At 44.3% G+C, this 17314-nt stretch overlaps 1 protein-coding gene across 1 annotated transcript in view; it reads left to right on the forward strand.

The window, feature by feature from the left end:
- Positions 1-17314, forward strand: part of CDK15 (cyclin dependent kinase 15) — a 51708-nt gene that overhangs the window by 8435 nt on the left and 25959 nt on the right. The window contains exons 7-9 of the mRNA XM_034785054.1: positions 1963-2086; positions 3974-4094; positions 9850-9943. Coding sequence (XP_034640945.1) covers positions 1963-2086; positions 3974-4094; positions 9850-9943 — 339 coding nt within the window. The remainder of the gene's footprint in view (positions 1-1962; positions 2087-3973; positions 4095-9849; positions 9944-17314) is intronic.

A 17314-nucleotide genomic window follows, 5' to 3' on the forward strand; every position in this document is an offset into this window, starting at 1 on the left:
CATTTGTCATGCTCTCCTAGCTTTATTAGGCTCCTCTGAAGTTCCTCAAAGTCTTCTCCCATCTTGACTAATTTAAATAATTCTGTCATCTGCAGATTTTGCCACTTTACTGGTCACCCATTTTCCCAGATCATTAATAAAATTATTAAATTACACCCTTTCTGATGGTCAACCCCCTCTAAATCTTTTGCCTTGCTTAAAAATAAGGACTTATCTGAATCCTTGTTCAGATTTCAAACACTCTCAAAGTTCAGAGATGTCCAAGATCCAGTGTTTTGGTTTTGGCACAGTTCTACTTTTAACAAAATCTTCATTACATTAATATTCTAAAACAAAATGGCAGGTTGCAAGTTCTCTGGGGCAAAGACCACATCTGCCCCTACATTTATATAGCACCTAGCGCAATGATTCTCTGATCCTGGTCAGGGCATCTTAGGATGACTGTAACATAAATGTTAAATATCAGAAACATTGCAGAATATCAGAAATGTTTAAGGCTGAATTCTGGTTCCATTAACTAAAGAGGAGTTTTGCCACTAACTGTAATGGGACCAAAATTCAGCTCTTAGGTTGTTAAAAAAGAAGAAGATTTTTTAGTGTATAGTAAAATAATGTAGGAAAAGCAGGTTCATATCCTGCAGTTTCTACTCTCCTGTAGAGCACTGCATGAGCAAACGGCTCCTATTCTAATATTTTTTAATTAAGGTTACAATTCAGAATGGAAATCTAAATTAATTGGAATGGAATTCCTAAGGTAGCTGTGCTTGTGGAGCTCAGCCCTCGCCCATTATAATTCCAAAATTAATGTCAGCCTTGACTGACAAGGGAGATCTCAGAAGCGTGTGGGCAACAGTCACTTGCCCCTGAAGATGGAGCTGTTCGGTGTCTCCACTTCCAAGAAACGATGGGTCAGTGCATCGCACAAGTGCTATGCCACCAGGAAGGCTTGTTAAAAAACAAAAACAAAACTGTAACGTGTCCTGACTGGCACTTGCATCAGTAAACACCAGCCAGCTGCCCTCCTTAGATGTTTTCATTCCTCATTGACAAGAAGACTGGAAAACAGCAAAGTGATTTACTATGAGCCTGCAGGAGGGTGTCATATGGCTCGTTTCTTTCATCCTTGCAAAGCAATTTTTGAGATCTCAAATGGAAGATGCTATAAAAATGCAAAATATGATTATATATCTGATTTTTGTTTGCCTCTTTTCCAGTAGAAAAGCTAACCATGAATGTCACCTTTTTTCCTAGTCTCCAGGAAAGGTCTCAGATAAAAAGTGTTTCCCCTCTGGAGAAGGCTAATAACTTACGCAATGAATTGTTTTCTATCCTTCATGCCTTTTCAGATCCTGTTCTGGGCCTGATTCTCATTTATTTTAGGATCACTTTACGCTGCCAGAGTAATGAGAATCAGGCCCTCTGTCTTTATTTTTCCCTTTTGTATCTTCTTTCTTCTCCTTCTCCGTCTTTTCTTCTGTTGTTTTTCTCCTCTGCCTTCATTTTTCCTCTCTGGTGTCTCCCTCAGTGATTTACACCAATACCAGGCTGTCTGACATTGCAGATGCTGAGTCTGTGCTTTGGGAAGCCTTACATCATCTTTGCTCCTAAAATAAACAGTCAGATTCTAAAGGGAAGCAAAGCTTTTGAAATGCCCATTTAGGATATGAAGAGTGACAGCCCCTTCACTGCCACAGTATAACACACTGAAAGCATCAGGGAGAGTGGGAGGAAGCATATAACCATCAGTCGATGTAACTATCAAAGATTCCATAATTTTTATTGTTGCAATTTTCCAGTCCCCCTTCTCAGCCTGTGCCATTGCTGAACAAGTTGACAAAGTTTTTACTGATTCCTCCCTCCCTTTTGCACTGTTTCATTGTAAAGGTTTTCCTGACATTCAGAGTTAATATACTGATTCAAAATCCCAGAAATCTGCTTAAGTTTGTTGCCTGTTTTTTCTAGCTCTTCATGTTCCAACTTTTGCGAGGCCTGGCTTACATCCACCAACAACACATTCTTCATCGTGATCTGAAACCCCAGAACTTGCTCGTCAGTTGCCTGGGCGAGCTCAAATTAGCTGACTTTGGTGAGTCACTGCCTGGTTACAACTAGTGCATCTAAGAGCCATGTTTTCACATACTTACATTTATGCATCTAAAGCCACCGATGGGTACGTGAGCATAAACTCTCTCACTGCACTTCAAGAAAAGCATTTCTGTGATCAATCTGTAGACCTGATCCTCCTCTCCTTATACTGGTATACACTGAAAGTAACTTTATTTAAAACAGTGCAATTACAGTAGTATAGGACTCATTCCAGGAGATGAGAATCAGACCCCTATATTAAATATGTGGCATACAGAATAGATGATTATGTAGGGAAGGGTAGAGATTTTATTGCCATGAACTGGCTTTACCAAAACTGAATTATACAGGTCATCCCAAATGTGTGCTAATAAAACCTTCCTTCCACACCATCATGTATTCTGCATATGCCACATTTTACAGGACAAAATCATGTTAGAAATGTTTGCAATTTACTTTTTTTTACTTGGCAGCATTTCTGTTACCCTTCCTCTCTGTAAAGCCAGTTCGCCTCAGCCCCATACAGCCAATGATACGGACCTCGTAGAGAGAAAAAATATAACTAAACTTTCAGAAACCTTTAAAATAATTTGTATAAAAATCATAACGTCTTGATTTTAAGGTCTGATAATTTGTGATCTAACAGGGCTACAAACAAAGGCCTTGAAATCTCCCTTACGCAAAGGCCCCTTTAAACCTCTCTGACAGTTACACCCACTTTAAGGGCCAAGCTACAGCAGTGTCAAAGGGCCTTAGTATAACTGAGAATTCAGGCCAAAAGCTTCAGAGCTGTGGGAAGGAGGGATTCTCAGCTCTCCAGTGTTATAAAGCTTCCTTTTTCCAGCCCTGATGAGTCTCACCATATTTTGGGACAGATCCTCAGCTGGCAGAGTTGCCACTTTTGAGTAGACGTATTCCTGGAGTTTTCATCACATGACATAATCTTTAATTAAAAAATCATCTTTAATTCCTGGGGACTGCAGGACAATCCTGGAGGGCTGGCCACCCTACCAGCTGGTGTCAATGGTCAGAGCTCCATAGAAGTCCATGGATAGAACTATGACAATTTTTACACCACCTGAGGATCTGCCTTTCTATCTTAATATGCCACGATCTAGAACTGACTCTGGGACATCCTACGCTTTGGATCCGTATCGTTTTGAGGAGTGGGGAGAGAATGTCACATTTTACAGGAAGGAAAGAAACATTCTGAAGGTGTTTGTTCATTCTAAAATGGTAGCTGTCTGAAGCTGCTCGGAGGTTTGCAATGCCCATAGTTGTCTCACGCGGTTTGAATCAGTGGGCTAAGTGCCTTAGAAACACTGAAAAGGTAGAAGATAAATGCAATTTATCCCATGGCTATAAATTTTGTGTATATATAAAATGAATGTAAATATTATATACACACAAATCAGCGTATCAGCTTAAACTGGATATTTCAGACAAATTCCAAAACATTTTTAAATATATGTCGTACATATTTTTAAACTGCATGCTCTCTCCATTCTTCTGAAAGAGATAAATTAAGTACCAGAAAAGTAAGTATAAGTAGAAACCTTAGAAGCCAAGGTCCGTCTGCTTTGTATAAAAACCGGTGGCACTTTTTTTTAAGAGCAGGGCTTTGCCCAGTGTCCTCAGTCAAAACATCCCTTTTTCCTCCTCGCTGTTTTACACAATGCAGCAGGTTGTATTCTACATACTTGATATGTATATGTTGATTGTAAAGTGCTTTGGGATCACTTAGGATGAAAAATGCTACAGAAAAGTAAACTGTTCTTCTGATTATTAAGACTCAGGTACTGTCCAGGCAGAAGGAAATGATATGTCACAATGGGTTACAAAGGGACATGGAAGTGTAACTAGATCCATGTTTTTCCTGTTCTGGCAGGTCTTGCTCGTGCCAAGTCCATCCCCAGTCAGACATACTCCTCTGAGGTGGTGACGCTCTGGTACCGTCCTCCTGATGTGCTACTTGGAGCCACTGATTATTCTTCTGATTTGGATATCTGGTGAGAAACCAACTTTGACACATTTTGATATCTCTCAGGGAAACTGAACTATCATTTGCCTTATCTTTAGATGACTGAAATGGAGTCAGCCAAGTTTGAGCAAAGATAGACTGAAAGATGTGTCAAGGCCTGTGAGTCGTGAAGGTGCTGTGCTTATACTGTTGGGTTCCTACAAGTGGCAGACATCAGTAGCTCTGCTTTCAGGAATGCCATCCTCATATCTCACCTATATACCTCCCAGAGGTGTCATGAGTCTCAGTTCACTAACCTTTGCAAAGCACTTTCAAATCTAATGCAAACGTGTATTATTCTGGAGGTATCTGACTGGCCGAGGCTGTGGTATCATTCTGGAAATACTGCTTTCTTGAGGCATAATAACTAGAAGAATTATGCCAAGAATAAATTTTACCTTTGATAACAAAACACAGCTCTGGCAATCAAAGAGTCCTAGATGGGTTTGGAGTTAGAAGGATATTGGGATTATCTTTATTTCTGTGATACCTCATCTTTTACACCACTGATCATTTCCTAAACACACTCCACAGTTAAAATAGGCAAAGCCCCATGTTCTATACAATTACACAGCAGAGTAAACTACTGCTCAATTTCCCTCCTTCCTCAAGTGCCAGTTAATACCTTGTAACTCCATCATTCTGCTAAGACTGCTTCTGTGCCTGACGTCTAGCCTGTCTTTCCAGAGCTCAACAACTCTGCAAGGACAAAGACCTCATTAGGGTCTGGGGGACTGGGCATGAGCCTAATAGACTGACAAAATCTGCAAGAAGCACAGGGAGACTTGCGTTAGCAGGTGCGTGCCCAGCAGAACTCCAGCGCCACAAAGCAGGCATCTTCTCCAGAGGCATGAGGCTTATCAGAAGTTCTGGTGGCTTGGGTCTAGAGGGCAGAGCAGGGGAATGGGAGCGCAAAGTCTCTTCCTCTCTCCAAGGCTACAGCCACTTTAATTCAATGACTAAAATAACCTGTTTCTCCATTATAATGGCTCTCAGCTGCTGGGCAGATCTAAATTGTAATGTCCTCCCCCGCCTCTCTCTAAGCAGCCACCAGTCCATTACCTCCTCCCCAGGCTAAGCCACTTACAGTCACTCATGGATTGTTGAAGAAGATGCCTGTCTGCCTAGTGGAACATGCAGTTGTACTCAAGGGTGTCAGAGCCTTCCCAAAAGTAGGGGAGCAGCGGGCCCTACCCCTGTCCCCCTCCACCTGCCCAGGCCGGACAGGGAGCCCGGGGGTGGGGACATGGGACGGGGCTGCTCTCAGCCCCCGCCCCCCTCCACACCACAGGCAGATGGAGGTCCGCATGGCTTCCACAAATGCCCAGGCTCCCTGGCCGGGCTCCACACTGGCCTAGCTGGGGGGCGGAGCCTTGGGTGGAAGAGGACGGGATGGGGGTGGGGTCCACCCCAGCAAAAAGTGGGAGGGCTATGGCCCCCTTGGTCCCCCCCGGTTTCGGCGCCACTGGTGTACTAGGCAGACACCTCCTGGTACCTGCCCTCCTGCTCCTCACTGACTCGAGGCCAGTCCACGGGCCTGATCAGCCCCTAAATATATAAACTTGGAGTTCCTGCTGTACAAAGCTGGGATCTCTGTTGCATAATTTTGCCCTAATGTACCACATAGGACACAGAGGCTTGACTATAAAGATTTCATCTAGCACTCTCTGTCACCAATAGCACAGCATAAGGGACTTTGAGTCCCACTCCACTACATTCCAGTATAGCACCTTTGTTATAACACCTCCTCCTAATAATAGCATTCAAAGTGTTTGCCTTTCAGAAAGACATCATGCTGAGAGAATGGAAAGTATGTGGACTCTATTCACTGACTTCCTCTAACAAGAGTCATTTATTATCTTCATGTAGGCTCCATATAAGTTCAATTTTTATCTATTAGGAAAAAAAGTCCATTCACACAGATGTTACTTGTTTATTGGGAAAAAAAGAAAAAAATCCTTTTCTTTCGGACATGGCAATTTACATGAAGTCGGGTCAGAGTGCCCTTGGCAATGGCATGTGACAGTGAATGTAACAGCCTTGGTTTAAAGGAACCAATTATAAAAGATAAAACATGATGGCAATTCATCCATAATGCGCGTGAGCGGCAATACTGTCAGTGGGAGGCACATGGAAAGTGAATAGGGCCTTGAATAGATTAAGAGAGATATAGAAGGAGGCTCAGTAGCTCTTGGACTAACTTGCACAGCGTCTTTAATCTCTTACTATCCTTTCTCTTGCTCTCTTTCTCCCTCACTATCTTTCCGAGACCTTAGAAGATTCAATTAAGGGACTTCAGGGAGACTAACAGAATGTTTTGGGAAGATTACACTGAACATCAGGGAAATTTTTTTTTAAACACAAAATTCTTTATGCATGCAGAGAGTTGGCTTTCAGCAGCTGCTGGTTTTGTGAGTACTGCCAGTTTGTCTGTATATCTTTTTTGCAGTCAATGCCGCCCCCACAAGAGCCCGATATAATCTTACAGGAATATTACACCCAGGGCAGATTCTTGCAGACCTGGAACCCCTGTGAAGTCATTTGTTGGGGATCTGTTCACTGCAAGGCCCTAAATTCAAGATACGACCTTCTTCTCACTCCTGCTTCAAATTTCTCTGCTCTCTATGCCAGCTAGGGCACTCAAAGGTGTTAAGGACAAAAGGAAATGCATCTAGAATTAGGAACTGTACTTGAAGACTAGGGGAACAGTGTATGAAGGTTTCCCATTGAACAGGAGAAGGGGGAAGCCTGCAAATTACCCTTCTCAGGGAGGGAGATTGAAATCCTGAATCCCTGGAGGGCCCAAGTTCTTATCACCTCAGAGATCACCAGGGCAGCTTGTACACCACATGAGGTAGCCCAGGAGCATGAGCAACAAGTATCACACTAGCATTTAAACCTGTCCCTGGTGAACTGAGAAATGCTGTGACAGCAGATTTGGTAGCATTGTCTAAACATGCCCTGATTACTCCCACTTGAATTGAAGACTCTAATACCAAATTTTACATCTCACTTGCACATCAGCAATTGGTATCTGATTTTACAGCCCAAATGAACATCACTAACTTGTTGAAATCACAACTGTAGGCCCCTTCCTGAGGGATTTCACAAAGGGATTTAAGATAGCGCTCCCTATTATTTAGTATTGGGGTTGGTAGGAAGGTCTGTTCAGGTTGGGTCACAGGAGGTGGAAGAGAAAATCCAGGAAGTACCCAAAAAAGGCAGAAAACGTACTCTTAATTGGGTTAGATGCAAATCTCACTTGCCCCAATTTTACACCAGTGTAACTCCATTGAATTCAGTAGTTACTCTTGATTTATACCACAGCAAGTGAGATTAGTATAAGGGCCATACTCTGATTCTCCTGTATCACTAGTATAAATCAGAGGAAACCCAGTGGAGCAAGTAGAATTACCCCAGTTTAGAATTGGTGCAAGTGAGAGGAGATTCATGCCCTCAAGCTATTGAATAATCACAAATGGAGCAGTGAAATGCCCCATTTCATTTTTCCCTTATGGAAGAATTTGCTGTTTGATCCCACCTACTTGTTTTCCCCACCAACATACCCCTTCATCTCCACTGATTGCTCCAAAGTTAGCTCTACAGAACAGAAATCCCTTGAGAACCTTGTAGATATGAAGGGGCAGGGAGCCTCAAGAATAAAAATTCTGAAATTTAAGAAAAGAAAGAACGAAAAGAAAAAGGAAAAAGCAAATGAAACGATTGTGTGTCTGGGCCTAACTCTTAGAAATATTTAAAATAAAATGTTGGATTTAGAAACATCCTGCGTAAAACAGCAATGAAGAAGCACAGCTCATTCCTATGGGGCTGGATCCAGAATAAATACCAAGAAGGCTACAGAAAAGCAAAAGAAGAAAAAAGAGGAGATGTGGAGATACACTGAGGCAAATGTAAACACTGAAAAGTACATATTTAAATATTACAGAAGCACAGCTGCCAATTCCTAATTCACAGCAAATGTTAACTGAGCATGGAAAAACTTGTTGAGTTCTACTTCTGGTTGTCACCCCTGTCTGGATCTCTGCACTAATGATTAGCAGCTCTGGATTTCTGTGTCCTATATTCTTTTCTGTTCAGACTGGAACTATATTGCTCTAGACCCTTGTGTCAGATGGCAGTTTAGGTAACAGAGACCAGTTTTGCAACACCCTTTTATGTCACTCACATGTCCAAACATCCTAGCAGGACAGAAACCCTGGCCCTGATCTTGAAGAGGTGTAGTGCACCTCCAATTGAGAGTTAGAGACACTCATGCCTCGACGTCTTAGATTAAAATAGCAGCCCGGGCAGGACTGTACTGACTTATATTTATCAAAACAGGCTCTCCAGAAAGCTGCCCAGTTCTATCGACCTCATCTTGGGGGCTACAAATAAATTAGGCCTGATATGAATCCATGTAAGACTTCACAGTTCCACTGCTGCTGCTAAAGCTAATGACCATTTCCACCTAGCATTTCATGGTCTTTCTTTTCCAAAAATACATGGGTTTGATTCTCCTCTCACACTGCTGTAAATCAGGAGTAACTCCACTGGATTTGATGGAGTTACACTAGTACAACGAAATCAGTGGATTACATCGGTGGCAGTCTGTAAGTGAATGGGCAATCAGTCCTTATGCCCCTGCTATATGAGGAAAAAGAGAATCTCCGTTAGCAGTAGTAGCAGTAATATGAGAATTTATATCCTGTCTGGGCCAAGCAGTAGAGGGCAACACAACCTCACATACTTACCTATGTATTTCAGACATCAGAGCCAGTAAAGAGCAGTGGTACTCAAAACACCAGACAGTCCATGCAAGTTGCAGACTCACAGGTTGCCCTACTGCTTCAGTGGAGACATTTCTAAACTTCTCCATCTTCCCTAATGTCCCAAGGACACCTGAACTGCCTAGTTTGAAGGGCTATTCCTCTGAAAATAGTGCAACTGACATTGGCCATGGCTCTAAAATAGCTGTGCTAGTTTTAAAGTAAGGTCAGATGCATCTAACAGCACAAAGAATGGAAATATTAATTCTTTCCACCACTACTCCCCCGGTGTGGCATGCCATTAGCTAGAAGTGAAGTCAATTATAACCATGGTCAGTTAAACCCTGGCTGTTGAATAACAGTGCTCTCCTGCCAACAAAGCACTGTTCACACCGGCGCTTTTCGTTGGTAACATTTTTGTCGTTCAGAGGAGTGGTTTTTTTTCACAACCCTGTACTACAAAAGTTTTACCGATGAAAGTTCAGTGTAGATAAAGCCTTAGTTTAGAGAGAGAGTAAAAAGTACTGAGTTGACAGGGAATGGTAACTAAAAAATGCAGCATCAGAAACTAAGGAGAATAGATTTAAAAAAAGTAAGAACCAAGACAGCTCATCACACATACACATTTAAATAAATTAGGTTGAATGCTCATTGGAAAATTGTTTATGTTTAGTTGTTTGGGGTTCAATTTTGCAGTGAGGAATTAATTATTTCTGCAGGAAAACTCTCTGAATGCACAATGCCTTCTATGCTTTCTCTGGTGTGGTATGACAGATCAGTGGCCAAAAGCCAGAAAAAAAGCCCTATCTGTATCACTGTATAAATGCCAGGGACCATGTCTACAATACTATCTACCACTCTGCCCAGAGTTACATTAACATCTAGGCCAAGATGCTGGAGGATAGACTTTTTTTACTTATATATATATATACTGTACATGCCGCTTACTTAAATGAGTTGGTATTTTCTTTTTTGCAGGAGTGCAGGCTGTATATTGGTTGAAATGCTCCAGGGTCAACCCATGTTCCCAGCAGTTACTGGTACTCTGGAACAGCTAGAGAAGATCTGGGCGGTGAGTAAAATACAGCCAGGAAAATGAGAGGAAAATATCCATATTGTTAAATTTTATGTCCTGAGCATGGCTGCTTTATACAAGAGATGTAATTTGGTTTGAATCCTCAGTCCAATGTGCTAAGTTTACAGCCATATCCTATAAACCATTTTATATTTGGTAACCTTCCTATAGTCACTAGAGTACATCAAAATGACTTTCCTTTGATGTTTGCCATCTCATCAAAAATTTAAAACCAATTATACTGACATCAAACTGAAGGAGGCATAAAAGGTATGTAGTTACTGCAAATCCTGTTCCCTCTAGTTAACACCCTTACTTGGCCAAGGCATACAGTAGATTGTCCTCTTTCAAGAGGTGCTAACATTGTCCTAGTGCAGCATTTCTCAAACTGGGGTCCTTACTCCAGAGGGTCTGCGGGCCCCACTGATCAATTCCTCCCCTGCCCTCTCTCCCTCCCCATCCCAGCGTCTCCTGAACACCGGGGAACAGCTGTTCAGAGGCATGCAGGAGGCGCTGGGAGGGAGGGGGAAGAGCAGGGACGGGGCGTGCTCGGGGAAGGGGGTGGAAAGAGGCAGGGAAGAGGAGGTTTAGGGGTGGCATGGGAGCGGGAAGAGGTAGGGCAGGGGTGGGACCTTGGGGAAGGGGTGGAGTGGGAGCGGGGCCTGGGGCTGAATGGGGAGCTTGGGGGTCCGTGAAAAAATTTAAATCAAAATGCGGGTCCTCGGGTTGCTAAAGTTTGAGATCCGCTGTCCTATTGGCTTATGCTGATGATTTGTGACTGCTGCACTGAAAATGGCAACAAGATTCTGGGCTGATCTACACTAGAAAATTAGGTCGGTAGCTAAAATGAACTATGACCCCATGTAAACAGCATTAGGTCAATGAAAGAATTCTTCTGTTGACCTAGCTACTGCCTCTTGGGGAGGTGGATTACCTATGCTGACAGGAGAATCCCTCCCATCAGCGTAGGTAGAGTTTACACTAAAGTACTACAGCGGCACATCTGCAGAGTTGTTACTGTAGCGCTGTACGTGTAGACAAGCCCTTTAAGGACACACTCCTGTTCCCATTGATGTTAATGTCAACACTATCATTGACGTCCGTCAAGAGGAGTAGATTGAAGACCTAAGCCCATACAAGAGACTCCTCGTGGAACTATATGCTGCTGGATAGTTAAGAGGATTAGGAAAAATCAACAGGGTCTGCCATCGTTCTGTATCATAGAGCCTCTCAGAAATTCTAGTTTTCATTTTTCATCTGGTTCCAACTGATGTTGGACTTGAACTATGGGTCTACTGATCTCCATGGAACTCCTGGTGCACCAGCAGAAACCAAGAAAAAAAGACAGTTACCTTTTCCGTAACTGGTGTTCTTTGAGATGTGTTGCTCATGTCCATTCCATATTAGGTGTGTGTGCTCGCCACATGCACTGATGCCAGAAGTTTTTCCCTTAGCAGTATCCATAGGGGACCGGCTCTGGCGCTCTCTGGAGTGGCACCTGCATGGTGCAGTACAAGGAACACCACCGGCTTCCCCCACCCTCAGTTCCTTCTTGCTGGAAACTCCAACAGTGGGGAAGGAGGGTGGGTTGTGGAATGGACATGAGCAACACATCTCAAAGAATACCAGTTATGGAAATGGTAACTGTCTTTTCTTCTTTGAGTGCTTGCTCATGTCCATTCCGTATTAGGTGACTCCCAAGCACTACCCCTGGAGGTGGGTAAGAGTTCACAGATGTGTAGATTGCAACATAGCTCTGCCAAACCCAGCGTTGTCTCTGGCCTGCTCAGTGATGGCATAATGAGAGGTAAACGTGTGAACAGAGGACCATGTTGCCGTTCTACAGATGTCCTGGATAGGGATGTGCACCAGGAAGGCCACCGAAGACACCTGCGCTCTTGTCGAGTGGGCTCTGACAATCAGCGGCGGTAGAACCCCCGCCAGGTTGTAACAGGTCCTTATGCATGAGATGAACTAACTGGAAATCCTCTTTGAGGATAGCGGGTGACCCTTCATCCTATCCACTGTAGTGATGAAGAGTTTAGTCGATTTTCAGAAAGGTTTGGTAGGTTCTAAGTAGAAAGCCAAGGCCCTCCGGATGTCCAGAGAGTGAAGACGCATCTTCTCACTGGTCTTGTGTGGTTTGGGACAGAACACCGGGAGGAAGATGTCCTGGTTCATATGGAAGATGGAGACGACCTTCGGCAGAAAGGCCGGGTGGGGCCACAACTGAACCTTATCTTTGTAGAAGACCAGGTATGGAGGTCCTGAAGTCAAGGCTTTAATTTCAGAGACCTGTCTTGCCGATGTCACTGCCACCAGGAACGCAACCTTCCATGACAGGTGGGAAAGGGAGCAGGAACCCAGCGGCTCAAAGAGCGGGCCCATGAGCCTAGAGACGACCAAGTTAAGATTCCACTGTGGGACAGGAGTCCATACCTGTGGGAAGAGTCTCTTGAGGCCTCTCAAAAATCTGACCATCATGTCATGAGAAACCGCTGTCTGGCCCTGGATTGGTGGGTGAAAAGTGGAGATGGCAGTGAGATGCACTCTAATGGAAGCATGTGCCAGGCCCTGGTTTCTCAGATGAAGCAAGTAGTCTAAGATAAACTGTATGGAAGAGCGCACGGAGAAGTGCCGTGCTTGGACGCCCAGTAGAAAAACCTTGTCCACTTGGCCAGGTAAGTCAGTCTGATTGAGGTATTCCTGCTTCTCAGGAAGACCTGTTGGACCTCATCTGAGCAGGTCCGCTCCTCCCGTTTCAGCCACGCAGCATCCATGCCGAGAGGTAGAGGGACATGAGGTTGGGGTGCAGGAGCCGACTGTGGTCTTGTGACAGCAAGTCCGGTTGGTTGGGCAGGGGCCATGGAAGGCCGCTGCCAGGTTCATGAGTGTGCTGAACCAGTGCTAGCAGGGCCACACCTGGGTGATCATGATAGCCTGTGCCATGTCTCTCTTGATCTTTGCCAGGACCCTGCTGATGAGAGGAATCGGAGGGAATGCGTACATCAGATTCCCTGACCACATCAGATTCCCTGACCAGGAGGAAGGCATCAGAGAGGGAGTCCTTGCCCAGGCCTTGCCACAAACAAAACTGGTGGCAATTCCTGTTTAGCCTTGTGGTGAACAGGTCTACCTGGAGAGTTCCCCATCTCTGGAAGATCATGCAGGCTACCTTCGGATGGAGCAACCACTCGTGGTGAGAGAAGAAGTCCCTGCTGAGGTGATCCGCTAGCGTGTTCTTGACGCCAGGGAGATGACAAGCTTCCAGATGGATTTCATGGCTGATGCAGAAGTCCCAGAGACGGAGTGCCTTTTGGCAGAGAGTCGACGAACGTGCTCCCCCTTGCCTGTTGATGTAGAACGTCGAGGCCGTGTTGTCTGTCAGGACTCTCACCATCTTACCCGACAGGTGAGGTAGGAAGACTCCACGTGCCAAGCGGACCACCCTGAGTTCTTTGACGTTTATGTGTAATGTCATCTTCTCCGGGGACCACATACCCTGGGTCTGGAAGTTGCCGAGGTGTGCACCCCAGCCGAAGTCTGAGGCGTCCAATACCAATTTGATGGTGTGATGGGGGGTGTCAAATGGAACCCCCTCTAGGACGGTCCTGCAATCGGTCCACCATCACAGTGAGGCGAGTACCATCGGGGGAATGGTAACGACCTTGTCCAGGTGATTTCTGGACTGGGAATAGACCATTGCTAGCCATTGCTGCAGGGGCTGCATCCGGAGCCTGGCATGGTGGACAACGTATGTGCATGCTGCCATGTGACCCAGCAGGTGCAGGCAGACCCTGGCTGTAGTCAGGGAGAACGTGGAGACCTGCGCAATGAAGTCCATCAACATCTGGAACCTTTCTAATGGCAGGAATGCTCTGGCACAGGTCGAGTCGAGCACCGCTCCAATAAACTCTATCCTTTGCACTGGACCGTAGACTTTTTGTCGTTCACCAGAAGGCCAGTGAGTGGCACATGGTTTGCAGCACCGTGACATCCTCTTGGACCTGAGGCCTGGAGTTGCCTTGACAAGCCAGTCGTTGAGGTACGGGTAGATCTGGATACCCTGACGCCTGAGGTAAGCAGCCACCACCGACATGCACTTGGTAAACACTCTTGAGTGCTGTTGCCAGGCCGAATGGGAGGACCACAAACTGGTAGTGGTGGGGCCCCACTGTAAACTGGAGGAAGCATCTGTGACCCTAAAAGATCGCTATGTGGAAGTATGCGCCCTTCAAGTCGAGGATGGCATACCAGTCCCCCAGGTCCAGGGAGGGGCTGATAGAAGCCAAGGAGACCATGCAGAACTTGAGCTTCTTTAGATACATGTTGCGGTCCCTCAGGTCCAGGATGGGCCACAAACCACCCTTGGCCTTTGGGATTAAGAAGTACCAGGAATAGAACCCCTTGTTCCTGTACTCGAGAGGAACTTCTTCCTCCGCACCCAATTGTAGCAACCCCTTTACCTCCTGTGCGAGGAGACTCTCGTGAGAAGGGTCCCTGAAGAGGGATGGGGAAAGGGTCTAAAGTTATAGCTGTCCATGCGGGGAGGAAAAAAGAAAGGCAGTTGGAGAACAGCAGGACAGATGGATCCTAGGCTGAGTCCCATCCGGGACCAACTAACTAGAACTAATACTAAGGGTAAATACTGAACTATATACAACTATTTTACAAAGAAAAGTTCATGAGACACACTGAACTAAGTGAAAGCTAGCCGAAGCAGCAGAAGTTCCAGCACCATCACTGGTGGCAAGAAGGAACTGACGGTGGGGGCAGCCAGCGGCACCCCTTATAGTGCACCATGCGGGCGCCGCTCCAGAGGGCGCCCGAGCCGGTCCCCTACGGATACTGCTAAGGGAAAAACTTCTGGCACCGATGCAGGTGGCGAGCACACATACGTAATATGGAATGGACGTGAGCAAGCACTCGAAGAAGAACTATAAGGAATAAGGGGAGACCAGGAGGAGTATTCTAATGAAGTCTACAGGGGAATTCACTAGGGGATATAGAATTTCTGAATGAGAACTCATTTCTATGATCTGCAGTGTCCCATCCTTTATTTGTGCTGCTGAATGACCTACATCTCCCTGCACTTGAGCTAAATCAAGGTGGATGTAACCAATATATGCACTGTTGTATATTGCTGTTGGTCATTGACTCTTCAGAAACATGAAACATTAGCTTCTTGTTGTTTTTTGCTTTAAGTGGCCAACACTGCCATCCTCTGGCCACATCTTCAGCTTCTCAGTGGACTTACCCCTCTGAAATGGGACTTTCCCAAAGGTGATTGATCCAAGAAGGAGAAAACACAGAACTCCGCAGCTGAGGCAGTAGGAAAATGGTTCTTTAGCCTCAAGCCTGAGGCTATGTCTACACTACAAATTACTTCGGTATAATTTAGGTCACTCTATATATGAGCTGATTGAAACCTTCTTATGCGTTGGGTTAATAATTCATACTACAAAAGACAGAAATAATATTTAAGAATCAGGAAAGAAGGTCTAAGAGCCATGAAATAGTTAATCCATTACACAGAAGGTTCATTGTTGTTATACATTTACATCGGGGAGACGACTATACTGAGACCAAGATTTTCAGAACTGATTAGCGACTGTTGGGTGTCCAACTTGGGACACTTTAAATGATGTTTAGAGGATAGGTGCTTGGTATTTTCTAAAAATCAGGTTCTTTAAAATGTCCCAATTTAAGTACCAAAAACTGAGGCAACCTACATCACTAGTCATTTTGAAAATCTTCAACCTATGTCTGGTGTGCTTGTCTCAGTTTGAAGCTGTTTGTATATAATCGGCACCAATGTGTTGAGTTGAACTGTAGACAGTTCTGACTCTGTGAAATGAGCATTGATCCAATCTAGTCAGCAAGGCTGAGAGTCTGATTAGGTCAAATGTGTTCTTTAAAAACTTACGTTGTAGATAGAAGTAAACTTAATAAGCTTAAATTATTAGCTCAAAGTTCCCAGGTGTCAGACATGAATTTTGCACTAGATAGCCACACATTCAGTGGCTGTCAGGGACTTCTGTAGGACTCAATGTGGGTAAAGGAGTTCACCCATGTGATTCTAGGAATGGGGACCAAAATAAGGAAAGCTCTACCAATTAACTGTCCAAAATGTTACCGAGCTAAAGCACACAAGGGAGCGTTAGTAACACAAAGCAGCCAACAGACAGGGTGGGAGGGTGGGCTCTGTGGAATATAATGTTGCATTTGTGTGAATTTTTTACGAATTGTTTTATGAATGGTAGCAAGTGCTCTAGCACCGTCAGGCTGTGACATTTTCTTACCCATGTTTTAGTTCCAGACGTGTGGTATAGGAGGATGTTTTTCGTCTACAGCATTCTGTAGGACTGTGTGACATTGGGAAATAAAATGCTTTGGACTGTTTTTATACTGAATATGTCACTTGTGTGAAATGGTAGCAATAGCTAGATTCAGCACATGTAAAATCATTTTGTTTCTTTATTATGGTGTTGGTGCAGCTGATTGAAGGGTAGAAGAATATTATGAGGAGGGAACAATATCTTTCCTGGTGTAGGAATTAATATTTTATTTTTGTTTGCAGGCTGAAATTGAGTGAATTCTACAAGTGTGACAATCAAAGGGTTTTTTATATTTCGAAATGTGCAGATTTTGTGGCTATTTTTCAGGGATAGGGCTTCAATCAGATTGATTTTAGAAAATGGCAAGTAATTTGTTTCAGACAAGAGGTTAAGGTATTCAGGAGAAATCACATTCTGTTCAGTCATGTGCCATGGTAACTGGAACAGATATTTTGCCGTTCCTATATCAGATGTAGTGATGCTGCACCATGGAAGGACAAGATGCCTTGTTTCCTTGAGCAATTTTAACTTACTAATGCTAATTCTAGGCTTCTTGTTTTTCCATAAAAAATGTTTGATAATTTGACCCAGAGATTTGTTATAGCTAGATTAAAAGAATGTAGGAAGGACTTGTAAAGGGTAAAGTAATCTTAGGAGTATGTTCATAGCAATTAAATATATGTAGTCCAGACCTAGAGTCTGATCGGTCACCTATTCATTGGGGGGTCAAACTCAAAACGAAGCCCTAGATCCAAATCCCTGGAAATTGAACACTGGACCCAAATGTCATGGCTTGCGACCACATCAACTTTTAAAGAGCAGACTGAAAAAATGTATTTCTAGCTTCTGATGAAATTGTGTAATTGATACTATATAGTGGTATTCTGAGCCCTTGCCTCATTCACACTCCAGTTCAGCAAAGCATTTAACCATGTACTTTACTCCCTCCCTGCTCAGCAAAGAACTTAAGCACATACTTACAGTTAAGTGCATTCTTAAGTACTTTGCTGAACAGGGTGATCTGCTGAAT

Source organism: Trachemys scripta, chromosome 11 (assembly GCF_013100865.1).
Source record: "Trachemys scripta elegans isolate TJP31775 chromosome 11, CAS_Tse_1.0, whole genome shotgun sequence".
Taxonomy (NCBI): domain Eukaryota; kingdom Metazoa; phylum Chordata; order Testudines; family Emydidae; genus Trachemys; species Trachemys scripta.